We start from the raw sequence: 17,378 nt of genomic DNA on the forward strand, positions 1-17,378 counted from the left end.
GCATGATAAGGGCGTTTAAATGAGAAGTTTTATATTCAAGATATGTGATCATGTGCAAATGACTAAAATTCCATGGAAGAGAAACTTTGTACTATATTGGAAGATTTCTACCGAGCCACGAACTCTAATTTAAGTTAAAGAACTAAGATTCGGGTGATTGACAAATTAAACCATTGCACAAGCATGAATAAAAGATCCAAGTTAAGAATAGGGCACAATAGCTAGAGTGATTTTACGAGGTTCAAGTTAGGACATTTCCAATAGATCAAGTATTCATGGATCATGAGTTACAATCAAAGAACCAAGCTTAAGTACTCCTAAAATATGATTAGTCTCGTGAACTAGGTCAATTAACAGTTGTGAATGGTATCATCATAGCCAAGGTCACTTCTTATTCCCATTGGTATATTATTAGTGTGATTAGAGACACAAATTGGACCTAAAAGTGTGTGTATGTCCAGCAGTAGGTGCAGGATTCAGTATCGTCAAGCTTGACTCAAATTGGTCAATAGAATAGTGCATCGAGGCTACTTAATTTTTAGTGCAACTAACGTGTGTGGACATGGTCAATGGCTTTTCTAAACATGGTCACTGCTCCATAATCCTGTCTTGAGCGAGATGAGAGACCATATAGGTAAACTCAGTTAGTTGACCAGCACACTTACTCACTCCCTCAAATTCGATGTGACTTTTTGGCCCTATGGAAGGGTCACCAACTAATCTTTCCCAGATGATTTTCAGGTTCATGATGCCATATTGTTCTTCACATGATTTATTTATGATGTGGTCATGTCTTTTAGATTCAAGTTACCCATGATTCAACCAGATGATTTTCAAGTTCATGATGCCATATTGTTCTTCACGTGATTTATTTATGATGTGGTCATGTCTTTTAGATTCAAGTTACCCATGATCACTTCTTAGAGAATATAAGCTAGCTAAGCAAGAAGATAATAAAAGTTAGTTCACCCATAACTTAGTTAAACTGTTCAAGAGAGTACGGGACGCCAGATTAGGCTGGTGAACAACTTTTAGACCCTAATTTGGTTTGTGACACATATGAGAGCCATCTCACGAACTCCTAAGAGCTCAATAGCTACAAAACTTAAGCCTAAACTTCTAAAAGTCTAGATTAAAGTCTATGGTAACTAACTTAGTCATGAATGCAATTAAAGCCAACAAGTAGCTTACTTACCTAGATATCACCTTTTTTTTTTTTTCCAAATGATAGTTGACCAACTAGTTGAGGTGAAAAGTGTTCGAGAGCTAACAGCCACAGAGGAAAGTTCATCCCAAAATGTTAGTCCTTTTTGTATTTTGGTTGTTTCCATCTTTTAAACGTTACATTGTTTTTAAATTCATAAAAACTTGTATCGTGTTTTTTGTTGACGATCTGTCCATACACATCGCATTTCATGATTCAAAGCTTCGAAAAACGAATCGTAATAATTTAGGTTACACACAAATCAATCTTTACAAAGAGTTATGAACTTGATTTCATAGTTTATTGCATTATTAAACTAACTTCAAGATTATTATTTCAGTATAATCATTGGCATCCCCAAGACATTGGGATATGAAAGAGAGAGAACCCAAGAGCAATGCCTTCAACTTCACAAAACAGTCCGACAAGATTAGATTCAGGTCAGCTAGCTAAGATTTCTCTCATTGGAACATGTTTTTTTCAATTATTTTAGCTGTTGGCTTTAGATTGAATCCGTTAATACATTCTTCAAAAATACCCTTTAGATTTTAGCCTTGCTTCACTTCTTTATTCTTTTGAAACATTTTTTAAATTTCAAAAATACCTTTAAACTTTCTTAAAAACTTCAAAATATTCTTACTGTTAGCATATACGAACAAATCCGTTAGTATCACGTTTCAAAAGTACCTAAGAACTTTTAAAAATAAAATTAATATTATTTAAAATTCAAAAGATCTTAATAAAAAAAAAATTAAAGATATTTTTTAAACGCTATAAAATTTAAAGTTCCGGGAGCCGAATAATAATAAAGCAAACCCCACACTGCGTCTTGTTCTTGGGGTGGCATATCATTGAAGATAGTGCCCTTAGCCCTACAACATTGTCACCATTCCATTCACAAAAAGAGTGTCCCTTTGCACAGCTTGCATCCAAATTACACAACCTTTAATACACAATTGGCCATTCCCAAGCCCCACCAAAGAACTTGAAAGCTCAAACAAACCTCATGTGCCTCTCTTTTAACCTTCAAAACCAACCAAGAAGAAACAAGTTTGAACAAATTATTAGATTAGAGGACAACGACACACTTGTCTCTCTTGACCCACCGACGCAGTGCTGCTTCCATATAAATATCAAGTTTTTGTAATTTTTGTATCGAAAGTATGTAATAACGTTAAGGACTGATAAAGCAACAAGAAAGGGAAAAAGAAAAAAAAAAAAAGAACGGAATAGAATCCAAGACTTACTTAGCAAATATCATTCATGATGTCTATATTCAACTGTGTCCCAGAGATACGGTCGAAGCACGACCAATGTGCTTCTTTCCGACTCGACTACAGAACTCGATATTGATAGCACTACTACCGTTTCTTTGGACAGTACCTCTCAACAAGATTGATCTGACCATCTTTAATCTAAGTTGTTCTATGGGTATAACGCCTTTTATTAATAGCTTTCAATTTAAAAACACTGTTGGAAGGAGTGGTGTGAGACAAAGTGCAGAAGCGGTCTGGGAATCACAAAGGCATCAGACCAAGAGATTCAGAAACAGTATGAGCTTGGGGGCCTACTTTGGAGCTTATCAAGAAAGGGCCATGGAATCTAAGAGCTAAATTTGGCTTTCAGCCTTCATTTTCATTTTTGATGCAGACATCTCCTTTGTTTGGGCTCTTACCATTTAGTAAAGTATCATCACTCTTGATTGTATCATGTCCTGAGTTTCGACCCGAGTATGACCTACTGACTATGCATGGTAAAAATGAAAGGAAGAGAGAGAAAAAAAATTGTCATAGATTTCGCGCTGATTGAAGTTTTGCAAAATGAACCATAGTAGTAAACTAAAACCGAATCAAATGAATTTTGTGAAGTGTACACATAAAAAGGAAATGGAGAAGGGGTACACTGTGTTAGTCTCGACCAGTGCCTTCACTGATCTGAAAAAAGGAAAAATAGTGGGGGATGAATATATGAAACTGTATGCAGAAAGCAACCTACGTGTAGGTTCTCATCGCATTCTTGACCTAACAGATGACCACTAGATTAATCCAGGTTCTAGGCTTTTTGCCCTTGTTGTGCATAAACTTGAATCGCGTAAGGCTTTGCAACGATGTCTAGTGCCTGGAGTTGAGGCGCTACCTTAAGTACACTCACAAATCAAGTGGGGACAACATGGTGAGTGTTAGCGTACTCGTCATCCATGGGAGGTAGCTGGCGAACCCATCCTACAGGCCATGGAGTTGCCCAAAGTCGGGGGCACTACCCCCTGTAGGCACCAGCTATGCTGACTACCTGCATGATCAACACCTCCCATAGGCTGGATCCTCTGCTCAAGGTAGTCCAGCTAAATTCTCACACTCAGGTCACACAACCCTAATCAGCCTCACGCCTGGCTCAACGATACCAAACCAGAGTGGAAAAGGGTGTGGAAGCTCCTCAACGCCGCATTGTCTCCTACTGGCCTATGCAGTACCTTATTTTCCTCCGAGGTTACCGTGGTGATCGCTTAGGTCTCTGGGTCGATTTGGCGGCCTTGACGAAAGTCCATGTCTCCAGGTTACGCAAAATTGACGTCCAAGTCTGGATTGTACAAGAGTACGAGGTCTCACCCTCTATTCATCACTCATAAATCCATAGCGCTTGTCCTCTGGAGGCGTTACGTCGTAGGTCACAGACTAGCCAAAAATGACCGTTTTGCCTCCGTTGACTTTACCTCGAGGCATCCCGAACTCTTTCTTCTTTTGTATTGGTCGGTTGGAGATTTAATCTTTAAGGCCCTCAATAAAATCTCAAAAACTCAAAATTTTCCATACCGGTTAGACTCGAGTGTTATAGATCGATTCCTTTGTCATTATTTTACTCTCAACCCTTCTTCAAGAGGGAAACCAATTGCATCATCAATGAATAAAGTTGGGTAAACTCCTACTATTTCATCTCACTCATGCATGCATTACATACATTTTCATGTGGCTTTCAACATATCTCGACACTATAACTCATAGTGATGGCTCAACTAAGAACATTCGATTACCCGACGTTTCTTGGACGCTCAACGAAAAAAAGTCAATGGTTTCTAGTCTTCCTATCGAACACAGCTCGAACCTTTACAACTTTTGAGTCATTATAAACTAGCCAGCTTTCACAGCAAAGGAAGTTAATAAGAAAACAGTCAACCATCTATGCTAAAATTTACTTCATTAACTTAGACAGCAATAGAAACAAGACATCATTAAACATAAGTCTTCTTGTTCGAATAAAATATTGACGTCCTAAGACTATTGTATCGTCAACATACGACAGTACAGATCAGAAAAAGAAAATGTCTAATTACAGTACTAGCTCAGAAGCATTAAACTCGATTTCTGTAGCGTTTTCCATAATCTCATATTAAGAATTCAAAGAAGATGCTAAAATTACAAAAGAGAGTAGAATGATTTTGTTCTAACCAGGTAAGTCGCTCAGTAGTCGAAAGGACCGACGGAGGTTATCCCTGATATCAAATTTCTCGAGTCCTGTCGGCTACCGTAGTCGTCACAGGTATTGTTCGAATGCCTCTGGATTGGCATAGAGTTGAGAAGTTCTAAACCGCGCTTCCCCATTTCCTGAACTTCGTCCGGTGAAAGTATTTTGATACACCATACACTGTTTACGAACTCCCTGGTTTGCATAAAGAAGTTTCATGGTTGAGGCTGCTAAATAATTGAAGATAATATTGGGAAACCATGCAAATGATGGATGTTATGGAGAAGGGGAGAAACTTACGGCCACGGGCCATCCCCAAGGAGAAGAACGTCGTTCTCCCGGTCAACGAATACAAGCTGCCAGCCTGATCTCAAAGGATCCTCCAACTCGCCTTCTAGGCCAAACATGCGAGCAAGCTCACTGCGTAGCTCGAGGTAGTTGTTGAATTTTGTTATATCTAAGGACCTACTGTAGGTCCCTGATTTATGAACCTGTACAAAGAATGGATGGAGAAAAGAGGGTTAAGGATACTAACAAGGCCATATTATAGTACAATGTGAAGAAGCTATGTTGAATCACCTTGACAAAAGTTCCATTTGGTTGGTTTACTTGGCCCACGTTTTCATGAGGCTGCAAGAAACCCGATTCGTCAATGCAATTTGTCGTTGGATTTACGGAAAAATCGGTACCGGATGAGCTCATGTAGTTGGAAGAAAAAGGTAGTGTTGTGGAAACATTATCGTTGCCGACTCCCCTAAGGTTCGACGTCCCATTCTGCATTAGAAGGGATGAAGACTCTATGTTCACACCAAATAGAACATGGTTTTCTGGATCTGCACCCTCATCTCGATCACCGATAGCACACTCCCTTCCGGGGAAGGGTGGCAATGCAACCGTATTCTGAGACATACCACTTTCTACTTGAGGAAGAAAGTACTGAGAAGCTCCAGTAGAGAGAGGGTCAATAGCAGCCCTCTTTGATGGCCAACCAGCTGAAGGAATTACTGAATTTGCTCGTTGAATGTTAAGCAGCTGAGACGATTCGTCTTGGACAAACGACCCTGCAAGACTATGGAATGGGGAAACAGTAGGACTGGTTACAGGGTTACCATTGGAATCGGAAAAACTTGGTTGTTGGCAAAGGGAAGGGACGGTTTGCAGGGACGGTGATTGGGATTGTGAACATGAAGCGAACTGAGATATAGCAGGGATTGTACAAGGAATCGGTTGATGATCAACCAGTGGCTGTGGCTGTGGCGGTGGCTGTGGCTGTGGCTGTCTTGGTTGCTGTTGATGCTGCGGTTGTTGATTATTGAACGACGGCTCGGGCTGCAATTGTGGCGGAAGGTGATGTGACTGAGTTTGAGTTTGGGACTGAGAATGCTGCTGATGTTCTTGAACGGATTGCAGAAACGCGTGCTGAGATTGAGACTGATGCAACATCTGAGGCTGCATTAAGGTTGAAGGCTGACAAGGGAGACCTTGAGGCTGCTGAAATTGCAGCATCGATGCAGGCGCTAGTTTGGAATAATCGATCGCTCTCATCTCCTGAAGCGCTGCAGCAGCCATGGCTTGATACACGTCGGATTGCATACCGACCATGGATGGATCAAGCCTCGGATGCATCCATGGTGAGACCCCATTTCCCTGAAAGTTTAGACACTGGATGCCACGATCGCTGTTATCTCCCCGTAGCCACATGAACGGAGAATTCATTCCGAGGTCACTATCCTTGATGCCTAAAAGAAAAACATATAGAGAAGTTAGACATGAGTACCCATAGAACTGGAATTCATAGCTAGAATATGACTAATGATGGTAATTGATGAGAGGAAAAGATACCAAACGAAGGCAGTCCAGTTGGCCATTGTCGCTTCAGTCGAAGTGGAAACGGTGATGGATACATTGGAAATGTTGTTAATGGTTCGATTTCCCACAAGGACACTCTTGGCTGCCGCTCTCCTGCTGTTGACTCGTCCCAGCCAACCTGCATCAATCCGTTTATTAAAGTAATGCAGCTATTCTAGATTCATAAAGATTGAAACTTATGCTTCACTACTCACAAAGTGTTAACTGTGCTCACTAACCTTGACCGAGCGCCAATGCGAATTTTGCCATCTTACAGGATCCAAGTCACTAATGCCAGTGATCGTTCCCATGTAGCTGCATACACGAGAAAAGATAAGGAAACGACGAATAGGCATCCAATTCTAGGGGTAAAAACTTCGGTACTCAACTAAAGAAGTTGAAAGTTGTTGAGGATTATTAAGAGGAATAGTCTCACATTAGTTAATAAAGAGGAAAATCATGAGTTTATAAGTAAGGAACATTGTTTCCATTGGTATAAGGCCTTTATAGAAAACTAAAAGCAAAGCTACGAGAGCTTATGCTCAAAGTGGACAATATCATACTAATGTGGAGGTCCGTGGTTCCTAACATGGTATAGAGTCATGCTCTTAACTTAGCTATGCCAATAGAATCCTCAACTGTCGAACAAAGAAGTTGTGAGCCTCGAAGGTGTAGTCAAAGGTGACTAAAGTGTTGAACAAATAGTGTACTTTGTTCGAGGTATCCAGAGAAGAAGTCGAGCCTCAAGGAAGGGGAGGCTGTTTGAGAGCTCCAAAGAAGGAGGTCTCAAGAGAGGCTCTATAGTGTACCTTGTTCGATGGGAGGATTGTTGAGGATTATTATGAAAAGTAGTCCAACATTGGCTAATTAAGAGGAAGATCATGAGTTTATAAGTAACGAACACCATCTCCATTGGTATGAGACCTTCGAGGAAACCAAAAGCAAAGTTATGAGAGCTTATGCTCAAAGTGGACAATATCATACCATTGTGGAGGTCCATGGTTCAGGTAACTTCTTCACCAAATTGCAATAACCGAGAGGCAAAACTAAATGCAGCAAGAAAAAGAGCTAGAAGACACGTAACCAGACAGGACTATTTCACCTAAGAGACAATTTACAGAGAGAACAATAGAACTAACATTCCGAACCTACCGACGAACACTTGATTCTTCTGTTTCAAACAGCATCCGAAAGCGCATCCCGACAGAAACACGTGTATGGTAGACTGCCTTCACATATTTGGCCAGTGGTATGACAAACTCTGAAGGGCTAGCCCTGATCAGAAATCCAAGTTTTTATATAAGAGCAAGAAGTAGATTAGAAAACAGTAATAGCTCGAGAACTCAGAGTAAACTCACACCTCGGGTTAAAGAATATGGTAAACCGACTATTGGTAGCAGCTGCATGGGCTGCAGCAGCAAGGAGTCCTAAATGCATGCTATCACTCGACAAAACAGATGAAGGCATCACGGTTTGCGGTCGACTTGCACGCCTGATTCCGAGGAGTAATTGGTTCTTTTCATTCCTGAAGAAAAAAGGTCAGTATTATACAATAGATGGCAGGCTTACACTGACAAGCTGGTAGCTCGAAGTCGAGGTCCAATAAATAGTTATGAAACTATTTTATAGCGGATATCATAAGCCAAACTTGATAATCATAAGGAGTCAAACATGAGACAACACCGCATACCAGATAAAAAGCACAGCATCACCAGCAACGAGTCGTTTGGCGCTCACAAAGACACTCCATCCAGTTGTTAGAAGGTGTCTTTTAGGCTGGCCTGCAAAGACATTAAGAAGTCAGTTCTCCATTAGCATAAGGTAACAACTCAAGTCAACCGCTAGTATATATTGTCCTATTTGGGCTTTCTCTTTCAAACTTCCCCTCAAGGTTTTTAAAATGCGTATGCTAGGGAGAGGTTTCCACACCCTTATAAAGAATATTTCGTTCTCCTCCCCAACCGATGTGGGATCTCACAATCCACCCCCTTCGGGACCCAGCGTCCTCGTTGGCACTCGTTCCTTTCTCCAATCGATGTGAGACCTCCTAATCCACCCCTTTCAGGGCCCAGAGTCCTTGCTGGCACACCGCCTCATGTCCACCCCCTTTTGGGGATCCGCCTCCTCGATGGCACATCGTCCAGTGTTTGGCTCTAAAGCCATTTGTAACAACTCAAGCCCACCGCTAGCAGATATTGTCCTCTTGGGGCTTTTCCTTTCAAGCTTCCCCTCAAGGTTTTTAAAACACGTGTGCTAGGGAGAAGTTTCCACACCCATATAAACAACACTTCGTTCTCCTCCCCAACCAATTGAGATCTCACAATATCCCTCCCAATGCCACCATTATACAAATTAGATGCAAAGAGGAAAGGTTAAAGGAAGAAACTATCTAGAAATGAACACCCACCACGAAAAATATGTCTAAATTTCCACTCATTATCATGTAGGTCCCTCGCAATTAGCTCTTGGGCTGGAGGCTGCATGGAGAAGTCCTGCATCAAAGCTATATTGTCAGAGAAAATCATGAACTGACATTAGCAATGACTACTCAACACCTTAAAGGGCACTTACCAAAGGAGGAAATACTTTTTCAGCAGCACGGCGAGGAACCGAAAACCCCCCATGTGTGCTGGTATCACTGGCTGTCAAAGTTTTGCAAAAGTAATTTGTTGGCTGCCTACTTGGAGTGCCCAACTCAGCTGGAAGGTAGGCTTCCTTCAATTCTTGCTGCATAGCAATGTAATTCATATCAAGCAAAACATGAAGAATGAAAGCCAACCAATCAAAATACGAGAAAGGAGATATAATCCTACAGCACTCAAGGGTTGCAAAGTCATCTGAGCGTATACTTCATCAGTGTCAGCATCCGCCTGAAGTTTTAAACACTCAGAGATTAATATGAAGCCTGGCTTACAATAACCAGACCCAGAAGCAAGCGAAGTATCAAGCCTTACATGCATTGTCAAGTTGTGAAGTTGACAGATGAGCTGCGGTGGTAAACTTGGGTAATTTGGGATCTGGGTATCCACCTCTTTGTTGGTAGATGCAGCAACCTGCCCAGAAAACAAGTTGGAATTAACTTCAATACTTGAAGAGCTTAAAGATTAAATATGAGAGATCATATCAATCTCCGGAACGGAGGAGGTTGAACTGCTGTCAAAATCACACCGGAACACAAAGTAACAGTGTAACAGTTTAAACCCACCGCCAACCGATATTGTCCTCTTTGGGCTTTTCCTTTTGGGCTTCCCTTCAAGGTTTTTAAAACGCGCGGCTAGGGAGGGGTTTCCACACCCTTATAAAGAATGTTTTGTTCCCCTATGCAACGACTGCTAGGGAGAGGTTTCCACACCCTTGTAAAAAATGTTTCGTTCCCCTCTCCAACCGATGTAGAATCTCACAATCCACCCCCTTTTGGACCCAGCATCCCTCGTTGGCTCTCATTCTCCTTTCCAATCGATGTGGGATCTTACAATTCACCCCCCCTTCGGGGCCCAGCGTCCAAGCTCTAATACCATTTGTAACAGTTCACGCTCACCGCAAGCAGATATTGTCCTATTTGGACTTTTCCTCTCAAGATTCCCCTCAAGGTTTTTAAAACGCGTCTGTTAGAAAGAGGTTTCTAAACCCTCATAAAGAATGTTTTGTTTCCCTCTTCAACCGACTGCTAGGGAGAGGTTTCCACACCCTTGTAAAAAATATTTCGTTTCACTCTCCAATCGATGTAAGATCTCACAATCCACCTCCTTCAAGACCCAGCATCTTCACAGGCACTCGTTCCCCTTTCCAATCGATGCGAGATCTCACAATCCACCCCTCTTCAGGGTCCAGCGTCCTCGCTGGCACACCGCCCAGTGTCTGGCTCTAATACCATTTGTAACTGTCCAAGCTCACCACTAGCAGATATTGTCTTCTTTGGGGTTTCCCTTAAGGTTTCTAAAACACGTCTGCTAGGGAAAAGTATCCACACCCTTATAAAAGAAATGTTTCATTCCCCTCTCCAACATACGTGGGGTCTCATCCAAAAACACATCAATAACCATCCGGGTTGTTAATTCTCAACAGAAAACCAAGTTTTATAGGCCGAAGAGAACGAGCAAAAGAATCCCAAGTAGCCATTGAATATACATCCTAATCGTGGAGTTTACCTGCTCACTATGTCCTTGAGGAAAATAAACAACCCGACTCCCAACAGCCGGAAGAGAAACAAGAGGACCCGCACACGCATGCCAAAGCTCAGAATTCAGGACCCTCCTCTCACCTGCAAAATTGATATCAATTTTCATGAAAAAGGCCAAGAACTCCCGCACCTGGACCACTCAATTGGTTGACACACACAAGTTGAAATTACAAAACAAAACTCCAAGGCAACAAAAGGACATAAATCTAGCATGAACTGCAAAATCCAAGGCCGCCAGAAGGCAAAAAAATAAGCAGAATCATCGATTACTTCCATACCCCATTAGCAAACAAAATTGAAGCAAAATGGTTCAAAATATGCATACCTTCAGGAGGCTGAGGACTAAAACCAGCCGCAGAGAGCCTCATTATTACACAAACTAATCAATGATAACCTTCAATCCAACAAAGAAACAGCAAATGTGGTTCCCTCTCCTCAACCGAAGCCGGTTTCGCAACAGAACAGAGTAGTTTTGAACCTCATCCGAAGCTTAAAATCACCACAAACGCTCCCCCCAAGATTCAAACAATCTCTAAGTCACAATTACAAAACAAAAAAAGAAGACCCAGATAAAGTTTCACAAAACCCAACTCCTCCTCCTCCTCCAGGTCCACAGATTACAAGTTCTAGAACAGAGCCCACAAACTTAAAGATCCAGAAACGCCTGGGAAGCACCAGATCTTCAAGGAAGAACACGAAACTTCAAGATTTTTAGTAGAAGTAAAAGACCCAGATCTCAAAACCACCCCCCATGTTCATTTCTGGTACTAACAAGGACCCATTAAGCACTGACTGAGAGGTACCCTTTTCACAAAAATAACCCAAATAACATCATGCGATTGCAAGCTCCATGGGTATGTAAGGAGAGCTTCCCAGGTTTGTTTGGAGTATCAGAAATGGAAGGTTAATAGGTAGTGATGGAGAGTAGTAGTAGTAATAGTAGTGTTGATTTACCATCCGAATCGCTCCCGAGTGCTCTGTTTCTCTGTTTCTTCTCTGTGTTGATGCTGTGTGTTTTCTTTCTGACTGCTCTGTTTTTGTCTGCTCCAAATGTTTCTTAATTTTCTTTTTGATTTTGGGTTTATGGGTCAAGACGCTTTGCTCCAATCAATCAAAGCACAACCGCCATTATTTCTCGCTGTCTTTTTCATCTCAGGGGGAAGAAAAAGTAGAAAGACACTGTAGAACGAGCCAAGGAGTGGAAGAGAGAGAGAAGAAAGAAGAAGAGGGTTTTATTCGAATGAGAGAGAAACTATCAGAATTTTTTTTTTTTTTTTTTTTTTTAATGGCGAAGAAGATGACAACAAAAACAAAAGTAAGCTGCATTTTTTCCAAATTTCCTATTACCTTTTTTCACCCACAAAAATGGGTTAATTCTTTTATTTTTAATTACTATTTATTTCTTATTACGATTTACGACCTACATACCGCCAAAGAACATTCTCACGTAGACAGTTTCTATGGGGCGTAAGCTTCTCAAAAGGTAACTGAAGCTTACAAAAGTTTTCTCGAACCAGACGGAGATTAGCCCTCGAGTGCAAAAGCAGAAGGAAGCTTGACTGCAAGTCCCATCTGTCTATCGCGGACGAAAGTCGGCCTTAGTAATCCGATGTACCGAGTTTCATCCTCGCAAAATTTTATATTTACTTTTTTTCAAGATCATATTTTAATTATATATTTTTTTTAAGGTAAGGAATGTAATCTCCATCCCTTACCTAATTAAGCTAACACGAAAAAAAAATTTCTCTCCTCCCTCCCTCAAGTTAAAATCGAGTTTTACAGTCTCGAGTGGGTCTCGTTCAAAGTATTGTCCATTTATATTAGATTTTTAAGGTAGTTTGACTTGAAGTTTTTGGTCAAACCCGGGTTCATTTTTTATCCGAAGATTTTAGCTCACACTTATATTTATATATTAATTTAGGAAAAAGCATATTGTATTTTATTTATTTATTTTCAAGTTGGGTATAAATTCCATATATAACTTTAAAATTAAGTTCACATGAACCTATAATTTATTTTTAAATGAAATATTTAAAAGTAAGAATAACTTAATTATAAAATTGAGATTAAAATATTATTTTAAACCTTAGTTTATTCAGCAACATAAAATAATCACTTTTTTTTCGAATTTTTAAATCAATTAAAAAAAAACAGTCCTTTTTTTATATTAATAATTTATTTGAAGTGAGACGGGGTCATACTGCGGCGCCCAGGGACTAGAAAATGGACTGGACAGGGAAGTAAATTACCAAAATAGCCCTCCCAATAATGAAAAATAAAAAAAATTAATAATTAAAAGGGAGAGTAAAAAAGTTTCGATTTTTTATTTTTCTTTATTAAAAAGGAGTGAAGTATTTTCCTTAAATGTAAATGTTACAATTAGATGTACTATTTACACTGTAGTAGAATGACCCCACCACTTTTCCTTTTTTACCCCTTTCCTTCCTTTCCTAATTTTAATTTCATCCGTGTTGTCACGTCGTAACTTTAGGTCGAGATTGATTCGAGCATGGTTGAATTAGTTAAGATATATATTTTTAGAAGTTTCTTATGTGGGTTGTTGCCAATTCGTCCTAATGAGACTAAAGTGACTTTATCACTAATGAATAAAAATGTTCATTTAATCTGTGAGGATCCACCTCAAATGGAGAATGGAAGAGGGAGCCTGGAGAGATTTTTTGATGCTGTTAAGGATTGAAATAGAGATGGGATGGGGTCAGTAAAGTCTTTTCGATCTTTGCTCTACCCTATAGACATCTATATTAAGAGAGAATCGTGGAAGTATGAAATGTACATAGTGAATGGTCGGCTTCTTGGATTGAGGCACTACCTCATAAATATATGATGGGACAGTATGGTGAGTGTGAATCTAAACATGATATATGGAAGGTTAGCTGGCGGACCTTCCCAAGCAACATTTGTAGCTTGTCAAACACAACTCGAGTCAAAGGTTTTGTCATGATATCCACCACTTGCTCTTTAGTATGACAATGTTGTAACATCACAGTTCCATCTTTATTTAAATGACGGAGGAAGTGGAAATGAACATTAATGTGTTTGCTTCGATTGTGCAAGACTGAATTTTTGGTCAGCTTAATAGTGGAACTTTATCACAGTACACCACTGTAGCTCCAATTGGGATATGATCGAGTTCTTCCAGCATCCTTCTCAACCATATGGCTTGGCAAGCACAAGCTACAGCAGCAATGAATTCACCTTCAATAATGGAGAGTGTGACTACAAGTTGGTTCCTTGAGGACCATGAAACAGCTCCTAAACTTAGCAAAAATGAATAACTTGATGTACTATTTCTTCCCTATAAATCTCCTGCATAATCACTGTCAACAACATAGACAGTAAACTCAGTATTATCATCTTGCTTGTAGAAAATTCCATAGGTGAGTGTCTCTTTTATGTAACGAAACACTCTTTTAATGGCTTGAAAATAGATTTCTGTAGGCTTAGCCAAGTACCTACTAAGCCAACTAACAGAAAACATGATGTCAGGTCTAGTAGATGTTAAATACATTAAGTTTCCTACCATTTGCATGTACAAGGTGTGGTTGACAGAAAAGCTAGTAGAATCCGTAACAAACTTAAATTCAGGTATAATAGGATTGTATACACCAGGCCATATTAAATTTTTCCAATACCTCCTAGGCATACTTCTTTTGACAAATGAAAATGCCATCATCTCGTTGTGACACTTCTAAGCCAAGAAAATATCGCATTCGTCCAAGATCAGTCATATCAAATGCCTTCATCATGGATTCCTTAAAGGAACGCAACAAAGTTTCATCATTTCCGATAAATATGAGGTCATCTACATAAAGACATATAAGCAAGAAAGTACCTTGTAATGAATTTTTGAAAAACAGAGTATGTTCCTAAGGAAACTTTTCAAAGCCTTCCTTTAGAAAATAAGTTTCAATATGGTTGTACCGCACACGTGAAGCTTGCTTCAAACCATATGAAGCCTTTTTTAAGCGATATACTTTATTCTCTTCTCCCTAGATCATATAACTAGGAGGTTGTGCCACATAAACCTCCTCGTCCAACTCTCCATGAAGAAATGTTGATTTAACATCCAATTGAAACGCAATCCACCTCTTTTGAGCTGTTAGAGCAAGTATCAATCGTATAGTGTCCATACGAGCTACAGGGGGACTTCTGTGTAGTCCACGTCATGTTGTTGTGTGTATTCTTTAGTGACAAGTCGAGCTTTGTATTTGTTGATTTCTCCATGTTCATTCAGCTTCGTTTTGTACACCCATTTTACCCCAATTCTTTTTGCACTAAGATTAGTGAGATCCCAAATATCATTTTATCGTATTGCTTCAATCTCAGAATCCATGGCACATCTCTAATTGGTACTTTTTGTTGCATCCACATATGTTGAAGGATCTTGATCCACAAATAGAGCAAAATTACCTTGATCATCATCATCATCAGAGAGGTTCTCTCCACTCTTTTAGTCAAGCATCCAAGTTGAAGGGTGTCTAGAGCGTTTGTCTACTGATTTAGAAATAAGAATGGCAGCAGAATCATTAGAGGGATCAACAATAGGATCAGTAATTATATGTTCTTCTAATATTTGTTGATCTGAATTTTCTTCATGAAGGTCACCTACTGAGTTGTTTGTGGCTTCATTTTTGTCATCATGGTGGTATTTTCTTCTATATCACTCCAGTCGAGAGATGCTTGAATTGCTTTAGTATAACTCTCATCGCATGGCAAACTCTCCTCTTCATTGAAAATAACATCACGGTTGATGAGCACCTTTTAAGATAATGGATTATATAAGCGATAGCTTTAGACTCTTCATTAATTCCCAGAAGAACAGATTTTGTGCTCTTGTTATCCAATTTGGTTCATTTGCTATCTGAAACATGAACATAAGATTCTCACCTGAATACTTGAAAATGAGCAACAGATGGTTTGTTGCCACTTCATGCCTCCACCGGGGTTTTGTTTCGAACTGCAAGCATAGGACTTTTGTTGAGAATATGTGCTGCCCAATTGACCGTTTTTGGCCAAAAAGTTTTAGGAACTTGTCTACTAGTGAGCAAACTTCGCACCATATTCATGATTGTTCTATTTTTTCTTTTTGCCACTTCGTTTTGTTGTGGTGTGTAAGCTGCAATGAGTTTTCGATGTATTCCATGATCCGAGCAGAACTTAATAAACTCAATAGATATGAACTCTCAACTTCTGTCAGTTTTCAAACCTAAATTATTTGTCCCAGGTTCTTTCTCCACCTTTGTTATGAGAAGTTGGAACATTATGAAGACATCTGATTTTTCTGTTAAGAAAAAATATCAATAATTTTCTGCTGAAACCATCCATAAAGGTTAGAATATACCTTTTATGGATGTTTGACATAGGTGTAATTGGACCACATATGTCTAAATGAAGATGTTGAAGTGGCTTTGATACTCTCCACATACTTTCTCATGGAAAGGGTCTTTTATTTTACTTTCTCAACTGACAATCTTTGCATAATAAATTAGAACATATCAGTTCTGGTAAGCCATGAGCCATCTGTTTCTGTTTTAGAGTTTTGAGCCCTCCAAGTTTTAGAGTTTTGAGCCCTCCAAAATTTAGGTGACTACACGTGTAGTACTAGAGAATTTTGGCATGAATAATAAACATTCTATTTATATGTATGCTTGTCTTAATGATAAGACCTCTCCAACAGTTGACCAATGCTTAAGAGGTTATTTTTCAGTTCAAGAACATAAAATATCTTTGTGATAACTTGGGAGACGTTATGAACTTTGGAGCTGAATGCATCCTTTTCCTGTCACACCAATGTTGGAATTGTCACGTAGCCTTACAGACTTTCGAAAGCCTTCATCTAGGTCTAAAAAGAATTCTTTAAATCCTCACATGTGGTTGTTGAAGCTTGAATCTAAGAACCATGCGGTTTTGTCTGTTTCTTTTTCAACACGTGCCATAAGAAGCAATTCTTTTGTCGTTACAACTTCTGGAGCTTCAATTTCAGACAAACAACTTGTTGAGCCTTCCTTTTATCATCTCTTTAACATATGCCATGAGATGCAGTGGTTCAGAAGTTTAAGCAAAATGAGCTTGTGAGTTATTTCCCTTGTTCTTCTTGGGACACTCATATTGAAAATGTTCAAGATCATGACAATAAAAACACTTAACAAGATTTTTGTTAAAACCTGGTCTCCCACATACCTCGAAATGTGTCACCTCCATGATTTGTTCTCCCTGTACTGCTATCAAGAGTGATCTTCAATGATATGCTCTTTCACAGTATGTCTTTGCATACATTGTTCATAAACCAGTAGTCTACTTTGCAATTCATCAATTGTCATGATGTCCAAATCGTTGGATTCTTCAACGAAGCAAGCCACGTAATCAAACTTTGAAGTCATGGAGCGTAGAATTTCTCAATGATGCTAACATCACTCATCTTTTCACCATGAAAATACATTTTATTAGCAACAGTGAGAGTACGAGAAAAGAAATCAGAAACAGTCTCACCCTCCTTTAAATGAAGGGTCTCAAAGTCCTTGCGCAGAGTCTGTAGTTGTGTTCGTTTCACCTTTGTATTTCCTTCAAATTTTTTACAAAATAGCTCCATTGGCGGAAGCATCAATTACTTGTTTAGTAGCAATATTTAATCCATTGTAGAAAGTCTCCATTTGTATACAATGAGGT

The 17,378-nt window shown here is 39.5% G+C and overlaps 1 protein-coding gene across 1 annotated transcript; it reads right to left on the minus strand.

Annotated features, from left to right (window-relative positions):
• Positions 1 to 4,416: 4,416 nt before the first annotated feature.
• On the minus strand, positions 4,417 to 11,935 carry LOC111457153 (auxin response factor 6-like). The gene is made up of 14 exons (XM_023099314.1): positions 11,017 to 11,935; positions 10,660 to 10,772; positions 9,466 to 9,564; positions 9,325 to 9,381; positions 9,083 to 9,238; positions 8,919 to 9,003; positions 8,202 to 8,292; positions 7,872 to 8,036; positions 7,664 to 7,786; positions 6,751 to 6,826; positions 6,506 to 6,650; positions 5,243 to 6,402; positions 4,964 to 5,154; positions 4,417 to 4,858 (listed from the first exon to the last, which is right to left on the minus strand). The coding sequence occupies exons 1-14, from the start codon at positions 11,057 to 11,059 to the stop codon at positions 4,660 to 4,662; spliced, it is 2,703 nt and encodes a 900-aa protein (XP_022955082.1). The 5' UTR covers positions 11,060 to 11,935; the 3' UTR covers positions 4,417 to 4,659.
• Between the last annotated feature and the right edge of the window lie 5,443 nt (positions 11,936 to 17,378).

The sequence above is a fragment of the Cucurbita moschata genome, unplaced genomic scaffold (assembly GCF_002738365.1).
Source record: "Cucurbita moschata cultivar Rifu unplaced genomic scaffold, Cmos_1.0 Cmo_Scf00019, whole genome shotgun sequence".
NCBI lineage: Eukaryota > Viridiplantae > Streptophyta > Magnoliopsida > Cucurbitales > Cucurbitaceae > Cucurbita > Cucurbita moschata.